The sequence below is a fragment of the Bison bison genome, unplaced genomic scaffold (genome assembly GCF_000754665.1).
Source record: "Bison bison bison isolate TAMUID 2011002044 unplaced genomic scaffold, Bison_UMD1.0 scf7180017864364, whole genome shotgun sequence".
Taxonomy (NCBI): domain Eukaryota; kingdom Metazoa; phylum Chordata; class Mammalia; order Artiodactyla; family Bovidae; genus Bison; species Bison bison.
In genome coordinates, this window is record NW_011494936.1 from 2,614,965 (window position 1) to 2,624,677 (window position 9,713).

Below are 9,713 nucleotides of genomic sequence, written 5' to 3' on the forward strand. Positions count from 1 at the left end.
AGGTTGAGGGGGCCTTCCTTCCCGTCCCGTGCTTGGTCGGCGACTTGGGCCTCCAGGGAGGGCGGTGCATTCTCCCGCATCCGCGCAGCCGAGTGTCCGCAGACTGCGGCGGGCGCTCCGTTACGTGGCCGCCGCGGGTGGGGAGAGGCTCGGGCCCCGTGGCGCAGTGCCCTTGAGCCCCCGCGCCGCGGCCTTTTGTTTCTCCCCTCGGATGCGCTGACCACGAGGCCCGCGCTCTCCTTTGGCGGGGTTAGGGGCCGGGCGCTAAGGCCTCTTTAAGCCGGGTGGGGTAGGGGTTTAAGGGGAGCGGATGAAAGTGCAGAAATAGCTGATTTGTTTTCAGAAGTGGCACGAAATGTAACTGGAGCATCTCGGTATGTTTTAGTTTTTCAACTAGTGATTGGAAAGGTCTCTAAGAAGAAACCCAAGTTAGAATTAAATTACATAGACGACTCTTCAGATTGTTAATGTCTAGAGGAAAAATTCACACTAATTATTGTAATCGATTGGGCACTTGTCTGATTTTGAACCAAGTTATTTTGCCGGTTTTTAAAAATGCTGACTATGGTTTAAATGGGATTTGGATTGGGGGAAAAAAAAATTGGTCAAATTTTTACCCTGTAAAGCTTTCGCGGATACTAGGTTCTCAGTAAGGTTGTATAGATAAGTTACAGCACTTCTAATACTCTCAGGCACGTATCACTAGTTTACGCAGAATCTTAAAACTGCTTCTCTATGGACTTGTATATATGTTTGATGACATGAGCTTACCTAGGTGGGGGTTGGAATCCAAACAAAAACTTGTATGTAGGTATCTTTTTATGTCTTACAAACTTCTTAACTGTCATGCATTTTTCTAGTAATAGCTCTTCAAGTCTGCAATAAAAGATGGCCTCCAATAAAACTACATTGGTAAGTTAATGAAAACCTAAAATATTTAAGGATCTAATTCAAACTTTTTTCCTCCCAAAATTATAACTGCATCTCTGTGGTTGGGAAATTACACCCATATATATTTCCAAGTCCCCTCTCCCCCACAACTGTTATGGGAAGTTAGGAGCAAAAAAGGAAATTATTATATTCACTTGACTTCATGGTGTTTTGATTCATTTAACGAAACCTAATTTGGGGAGGGTACCACAATGTGAATTTTACCAAGTATTTTTGTCTTGGAAGAAAGATACACAAATTTATGTGACATGGAGTACGGTTACAAGCATAGACAGACAAAGCAATAAAGCCTTGTTGATTGGTATACTGTTCTCTAAGTTACTCTATACTGAATTCTAGAGAAAGCAGGTATTTTCAGTATTGCCCTGTTTAAAGAATAGATATCTTGTACACTTAGATTGAGACAAAAGTCGTTGTGTCTTTCGAATTGTTTTGGTCACTGTCATATTTCAAACGTGCTTATTCTGAACTACAGAGGGACTTTAAATCATTGCGGTGCAGTTTTTTAAAATACTCAGCATGAAAAACATCACACATGTCCAGAAAAGAGAGAAGACTAGATCTTCTGAGCAATTTTTTTTCTCTCCAGCAGTTTCTTAAACCCACAGTTTGCATTCTTAGGTTTCATTAAAAGTTCTATAGATATGTTGACATATGTGTATTCAGCCATGTTAAGTTACAAATTTTAACATAAGCACTGAAATATTCACATAAAAACCACAAAATTCAAAGTTATGGTTCCCACAATATGTAATTCTAATACATTGTGTTAATAATTGCAAGTATATGAAGGTTAGTGTTTTAACATCTAAATGAGCAAAACATTTCATTTTGGTTTGTGAATTCTCCCCTTGGGTTTCACAACAAAAGGACAAGTTGGTGGGTTTTTTTGTTTGTTTCATCATTAGATTGCACTTTGAAGTCAAACATCCTGAGAAATGTTTAAATATGAAATATAAAGCCTGTCTGGTGGCATTATTTATTCCCAGTCATCCATGGGGAAAGCCCAAAGCATCTTCGAACACTTCTCAGGAATGAACTCTCTTTTAAATTTCATAATCAGTAAACGAAAATGTAGGTAATTAAATTGGCTTTACAATCACCAGTATCTAAAGTATTGGATGGGAAAGGAGCTACCTGTCCCTGAGACTGTGGGGCTGGATATATAGATACAGAAGTAGATGGCTTCTGTTAAAGTTAAATTGCTCCTGCTTACAGTTTGATAGTCTTCAGTATCTACCTTTCATTTTAAAATAATTTTGTTAGTGTTGTGAGGTAATGTGTGCTTTAAGTGGGAAAGTGAGTGGATTTTCTGTTGAAAAAGATGAACGTTTGAAACCAGCTTATGAGTGCTATAGTAGTAAATATTTTGTTTCCTCTGCTAAATTTTTTTATCTTTTAATTTTCTGTGTTTATTTTTGTCTCTTTACTCCGTTAGCCTCTTAGCTTTCGTGGACATAGTTTTTTCATTTAAGATCAGTATCTAGTAAGCTTTATGTCTATGTTAATTTTTCTTCTTTCTTCCCACTACCACTACCTTTTTTGTACTGTACAGAGGCAGAAAGTTATTGGACTAAGTACAATATCCAAGTATCTTGACAAATGAAAGTTGTATGCCCTAACATGGAGAATGATATCCAACAAAATCAGATGCTTGCTGCATTATTTAAATTTCACAGGATTTTTATTTCTTTCATAGGATATTTATTTCGAAGTGTGTGTATACACTTCTAAATGATAACGTATTTTTTAATGTCCTTTGTAATCTTGAGGCATTGGTGTTAATTTTCCCTGCTTTCATGCAATGTGCGGGATGACTTTAGTAATTGGACAATTACGATTTTTCTTAAATAACACCTGTTTTAAGGTGAAATGATTACAAGAGGAGCATAATGTGGGATTTCCCCCCTTAGTCTCCATTTTGAGTTACTGGAAAGTAGATTGGGATATTGGTGTCCTGCCGCTCTCAAATAGTGTTACACACACACTTAAAACCTTGTTTTAAGTGAATTTCATTGACCAGTTTAGAGTCTTTCTCTTGAGAAACCAAGAAGAAAAGGATTTTTTTTCTCATTAGAGAATTAAAGTGATCTAGCATTTTGGCCTCTTGAAGTAATAGTGTTATAGATTTGTTCCAAGTGGTCAGTAATATTTACCGAAATTGTGGGGAAACGATTTTGTCCTTCTTAAACCTACTTATGGTCTCCTTGGTTGACCCTGCAATTGATATCAGGGTTCTGAACCACATTTTCGTTCTGCAGCTATCTTTTCTCTTTTTTGTACAGATTTTAACGTTGGTGTTTGAATTGAAAAGGGGGGTTCTTAGAGTTTGGTAGCTGTATTTTTAATGGGTGTATGGTTCACCTAATAAGACCTGTCACTGTTATTGTCCTTTGTATTAGTCTCTAGTAGTTTCTAATAGTCGTTTTTTGCTGTCCTATAGTTACAATGAGTGAAAACTACTATACTTGGTCTTGTAGATTATGTAGAAATAAAACTAGGAAAAGATAAAACAATTTTCAAGAGAAATGTCTTTGATTAAGTTATTTTAGTGACGGGTAGAGGGGGATAGGTTTGAGCTAAACCCACAGAATCAACCATTCCTTGATTTTGCGGATTATCTGTTAACTTTCAGAAAGTGTTTGCCTTGGGATATAAAAGTGAAAGTTTAGGTGTTAAATGTAATGATAATATCAGCAATTTTAGGCTTTAAAATGTACTCAAAAATCAAACAAGAAAAAGACATCTCTTAAATCTCTCTTGTTTTAGCAAAAAATGGGAAAGAAGCAAAATGGAAAGAGTAAAAAAGTTGAAGAGGCAGAACCTGAAGAATTTGTAGTAGAAAAAGTGCTGGACCGCCGTGTAGTGAACGGGAAAGTGGAGTATTTCCTGAAGTGGAAGGGATTTACAGAGTAAGAAATCTCAGTGCTTTTATTATATGTTTAACTGTACTTAAGTAGTGTTTAATGTTTATTTTTAGCCTAAAATCTTTTTATCCATTTTCTCATAGGTTTCTTTGAATTTAAAGGCATCTTTAATCCAGGGTACCTTGTTTAAAGAGTCAAGTCTTTAGCCTACAATTGTAAACAAGTAGATTTGAGACTAGTTGATTACCTTGGAGAGTCAAATTTATATAAATATATAGAGTACAGGTTGCTTTTTTTAATGTAGTTGGATACTGTGCTAATTAATTATATTGTTTCCCTACAGTGGACATTAAAAAATATTGACGCTATATAAGATATACTAGTGGGTCTTAAACAGAAGTGCTCATCATAATTCCGATCCTACCCTAGGCTTACTGTTCTCCTAATCTCTAAGTAGAGCCTGGGTATTTTTTAAGCAACCTGGTTCTTCATATTCCCTGTTACTAATTGCTATCAAAACCAGTCTTTATAATGTTACTGTTTTGTGAATAACTTACATGCAAAAATTATATTCAAACTTTATCATGTACAGTTTACTTGAATTCTAATCTTACACCACAAAAACAGCAAGACTGAGCAGTGACTATTGAAAATGGAAAGGTGGAGGTGGACAACGGTTTTCTGAGCTTGGTTGAGATGGGGAGTATGATGGTTCTCTTATCTACTGCTGCTTTTACCATTCACATTTAAAATCACCTCCACAGCAATTTGGGAATTATGATTTGAGTGGAAGATTTATGTTTCTCTGTTTTATTTTTGCAGTACCCTTAGTTGAGCTTAAATATATATATGTAAGTTTGTGATTTAGGCACTAGAAAAAAATTTCTTACAATTAGAACCAAGTCTGCAGTATTTTAAGTAAGACTTAACCAATTTGCTAAAGAAGTGATTACCTTCATATGGCAGACAGTTTTGTGGGTTTTGTTTATTTTATCCTATGAGACATTAAAAGCTATTTGTATCTTACCCATCAAAACATTGGAAAATTAACTCCTCCCTCTTTCTCTCCATGGTTGAGGCCACTAGTGTGACTAAGGACCTGCTATCTCCTGTATAATGTATTAGGTAATATTTGATTGAAATAACACTACAGAATGGAGGCTCCACTTTAGCTCTTTTGTCCTCCTCTACTCTTAAGTCTGCCAATTTTAGAGTCTCAGGACATCAACAGACCTTGTTGTAACCAGAGGTTTAAAGCATCTTTCCTAGCATCTCTAAAATAATTCATTTCATTGTGTGTAGTTCTGTAAAAGTTTTTTGAATCAAAGCACACAAAGTTGGCAATCTTGTCACAAATGTTGTAGGCTGATCTTTCACATTTGGTAATTGATATTCATTTTCTTTCCAGCCCTTCTGAAAAACATGAAAATGGTCATCTTGGCCTTATATCAGGGATTGGCAAGCTTTTTCCCTAAAGAGCCCATACTAAAAGATAATCTGAGCTTTTGGGGCTTTGGCTTTCTGTCCCAGCTGCTTTGTGACTATAGTACAAAAGCAACAATAGGCAATATAGTAAACAGTGTTCTAATAATTCTTTTGCTTATGGGTTCCAAAACATGATTTTTATTTTGAAGTTTTTTTCCCAACCAATTAAAAATGTAAAAAACATTCTTTCTTCATTTCCCACTTTGAGTAGAATTGAAATCAGATCAGATCAGTCGCTCAGTCGTGTCCGACTCTTTGCGACCCCATGAATTGCAGCACGCCAGGCCTCCTTGTCCATCACCAACTCCTGGAGTTCACTCAGACTCACGTCCATCGAGTCAGTGATGCCATCCAGCCATCTCATCCTCTGTCATCCCCTTCTCCTCTTGCCCCCAATCCCTCCCAGCATTAGAGTCTTTTCCATTGAGTCAACTCTTCACATGAGGTGGCCAAAGTACTGCAGTTTCAGCTTCAGCATCATTCCTTCCAAAGAAATCCCAGGGCTGATCTCCTTCAGAATGGACTGGTTGGATCTCCTTGCAGTCCAAGGGACTCTCAAGAGTCGTCTCCAACACCACAGTTCAAAAGCATCAATTCTTCGGCGCTCAGCCTTCTTCACAGTCCAACTCTTTCTCACTTTCTTTCAGAAAAGTGAATTCTGGATCCCACCCCAAATTACTTTATCAGATAGTGCCCAGGGTTAAGGCCTCCAATACTGTGTTTTAAAAAACGTAGTTCAGAAGCATTCTCAAACACGAGACAGTATTTTCAATTTCTGCTGTACTGTCTCATGTTTGAGAATGCTTCTGAACTACGTTTTTTAAAACACAGTATTGTAGGCCTTAACCCTGGGCACTATCTGATAAAGTAATTTGGGGTGGGATCCAGAATTCACTTTTCTGAAAGAAAGTGAGAAATTCCAAAGTGAGTTGTCTGTGTAACTTGGAAAAATATTAGCTGCATTTATTCTGCTAGTCAGGTTCAGTTACCTAGGAGGTAATACAACACATTACCCACTTAGCACGGACTGTGGAAGTAGACACAAAATGAAGTACAGATTCTTCATGTGGGGGAAGTATCTGCAGTACAGATGGCTTTTTGTCAGGTATTATTAAATTGATCTGGATAGTGGTTATTAACCAAGAACTTTTTTTTTCTTTTAAACAACACAGTGCAGACAATACTTGGGAACCTGAAGAAAATTTAGATTGTCCAGAGTTAATTGAAGCATTTCTTAATTCTCAAAAAGCTGGTAAAGAAAAAGATGGAACAAAAAGAAAATCTTTGTCTGACAGTGAATCTGATGATAGCAAATCAAAGAAGAAAAGAGATGCTGTAAGTATAAAACATTGGCCAGCAGACTGGCTTCTTTGTAAAAGGATGGCTTGATTTTTTAAAATACTTTTTAAGACACTAGTACTTCAAAAATATCATTAAAAAGGCTCTTTAAATACATAATATTTAGGATGAAAGGAGAGGCATGATTTAACCCTACATTGTGTAAATGTCCAGTAAGCACTTAAATTTCTTTAAATCATTGTGCTACTGTTATTTCGGGTACAGTGATGGATTTGGCGCCAGATGAGATAATTTCCTCTGATCTAAACCAGCTGTGTTAAATAAAAACAATACCAAGTTAGATCATCGAAAATCACTTACAATACAGTGAAAACAGTCTACATCGCACATTCTGATTATAAATCATTAGTGAGTGGTAGTGACCAAAACTTTGGCATATGATTCTTAGTATTCCCCCAAAATGCTTTGATTTTGAAGTATATAATCTTGCATAATAGTTTTTTATTGGCATGAATTGAGAAAACTGGTTCATTCACTGCGTGTGTATTTTGAACCAACCTTTGCTTTATTGATTTCTCTGTGGCTTTGGGCAAATTACATCCTTGCTTCTACCCTCAACTTTAAAAAAGTACTTTACAGGTACTCCAATAACTTAATGGCAACTCTGTCAAGATCGTAGGTGTATTATCTTTGTTTTTATAGAAGGAAAACAGATGTGGGCTATAGATTTGGTTCTGAATGCTTTAGCAACCAAAGCAAAAAGGTGGCAATGTTAAGAATCAGTTATAAGTAAATTGAAAGTCTACCACATGCTCCACAGGAGCACCATTTAATAACAGTTGTTTAGTTGCTAAGTCCTATGGTACTCTTTTGGAACCCCATGGACTGTGTAGCCTGCCAGACTTTTCTGTCCATGGGATTTCCCATGGAAGAATACTGAAGTGGGTTGCCATTTACTTCTCCAGGGGATCTTCCTGACCCAGGAATCAGACCCCCATCTCCTGCATTTGCCAGTGAATTATTTACCACTGAGCCACCAGGGAACAATGGTTATCCTGTATTGTGCCCATGTAATGTGCCAGGCAGTGTTCTGAATAACTAAATTTGTGTTTCAGATACTTCGAAATGTCTATGAAACAGATAGTATTAATAGTATGTATTTTATGGAAAATGAACCTGAATCACAAGTTAACTTGCCCAAAGCCACAGAGGTTAGGCACATCATTATAACCTAGGCAGTCTGGCTCCAGAGCTTGAGGTAATGATGTAAAAGTCTCATGGGGGGGAAAAGGATTTGTTACACTCTAGAAAATTCTCAAGGATCCCAAAAAACTTGTTTATATGGATTGTAACTTTCAGTACTAACTGCATTTGAAATTAAAGTACAAATTTATAAAATACCGTATTTTCAGTTAAGAATAACAAGGCCTGGCATTTTACATTTTTGCAAATTTTGTCAGTGTTTGTCTTAATAAGACTTTAGTTCAGTATTCAGTTTGCTGTGATATGTTGCTTGGTAGAAGTATGTGAAGATTATGTAGAGTCACAGATACATGATAAAAGGAGATCATGAAGATAAATAGTCCAGAAGGTTTCTAGCATCCCTGGGGGTCCCTCAGACCACACTTTTGAGAGCCACGGGTTTATTTTTATAAGGTTTGTTATCATTCAGATTGATTACAGCACTGATTACTGTCAATTTTTTTAAACTTTTTACGATTTTGCTATTTATAGTTTGTGCTTTTAAAAATATGTAATTTAGACTGATTCCTAGAAGTAATTTGAAATACTACTTTCAAGAGTTTATAATCATTAATTAAAAATAAGAGATTTGGGGTTTTTCCTGCCTTGGGGTGTCTTTGAAAAAAATTCTGTTTTCTTGATTTATGATTCAGAATATTTTTATAGACATCCAAATTTATTTTTTCTGCTTATAAGTTTAATGGAAATTAAAAGGTGTTTAGTACTCTTGATCTAGTCATTTGTTTCACTATCAGAAGGCTGTATGTCTTGGAGACAAATTGGAAGTTAATATTAGTTTGCTCTATGATGAAATGTGTGGAAACATTTATATAATCATTTAACTTCTTCTGAACAGGCTGATAAACCGAGAGGTTTTGCCAGAGGTCTTGATCCAGAACGAATAATTGGTGCCACAGACAGCAGTGGAGAATTAATGTTCCTCATGAAATGGTGAGTGTGAATTGCTATTATATTTTAAAGTAAGAATAGATATGTTTTTTATTTAAAAAAAAAACAAAAAAACTTGTGAATTTTTTAAAAAACCTGTCTATCTAGGCTTTATAAATAGTTCACCATCATTAGGTAGCAAGTTGGTTTTAGTCACTAAGTCGTGGCTGACTCTTTGCAACCCCAAGGACTATTGCCCACCAGGCTCCTCTATCCATGGTTTTCCAAGCAAGAATACTAGAGTGGGTTGCCGTTTCCTTCTCCAGGAGATCTTCCTGACCCAGGGATTAGACCTTTGTCTCCTGCATTGGCAGGCAGATTCTTGGCACTGAGCCACCAGGGAAGCTCTAGGTGGAAAGTAGTTATCTGTTGAAAGAATGATTCGCGTTACTTAGCTAAAGCAGTGATTGGCAAACTGTGACCTGTCTGCAAAATGCAATTTTATTGGAACACAGCCACAAGTAACCACATAACCCTCTTGAAGCACTTAAACATGTTTTGATTGAATTATAATTTTTTAAATGCATGGTTATCAGTTGACAAAAAAATGTTTAGGCTTTTTAACTGAATACTTTTTTCTCTCATGACAGGAAAGATTCCGATGAGGCAGACTTGGTACTGGCAAAAGAGGCAAATATGAAGTGTCCTCAAATTGTAATTGCTTTTTATGAAGAGAGACTAACTTGGCATTCTTGTCCAGAAGATGAGGCTCAATAATTGTTTGCATTGCCTTTTATATATATTTATATATATATATAAAACATGGGTCTTGGTTTTTTGATTTATTAGTGTGAAGAAATAACTACATTCTAATGAAAATCAGGTTTGATTTGTTTGTTTTGAAGTAATATTGGGAAAGTTACATTGGGTTTTTTGTTTTTTTTTTCCATCTGTAGCACTGGTTACTTTGAACAAATAAAA

The 9,713-nt window shown here is 36.3% G+C and overlaps 1 protein-coding gene across 2 annotated transcripts; it reads left to right on the forward strand.

Moving 5' to 3' along the window:
* Positions 1-25: 25 nt before the first annotated feature.
* On the forward strand, positions 26-9,557 carry CBX3 (chromobox homolog 3). Of its 2 annotated transcripts, XM_010855385.1 has the most exons (6): positions 26-374; positions 861-912; positions 3,721-3,863; positions 6,476-6,638; positions 8,701-8,795; positions 9,383-9,557. In XM_010855385.1, the coding sequence occupies exons 2-6, from the start codon at positions 889-891 to the stop codon at positions 9,507-9,509; spliced, it is 552 nt and encodes a 183-aa protein (XP_010853687.1). In that variant the 5' UTR covers positions 26-374; positions 861-888; the 3' UTR covers positions 9,510-9,557. The 2 variants fall into 2 exon arrangements, with proteins under 2 accessions (XP_010853687.1, XP_010853686.1); XM_010855384.1 differs by having other exon boundaries at positions 26-912.
* The last annotated feature ends 156 nt before the right edge of the window (positions 9,558-9,713 follow it).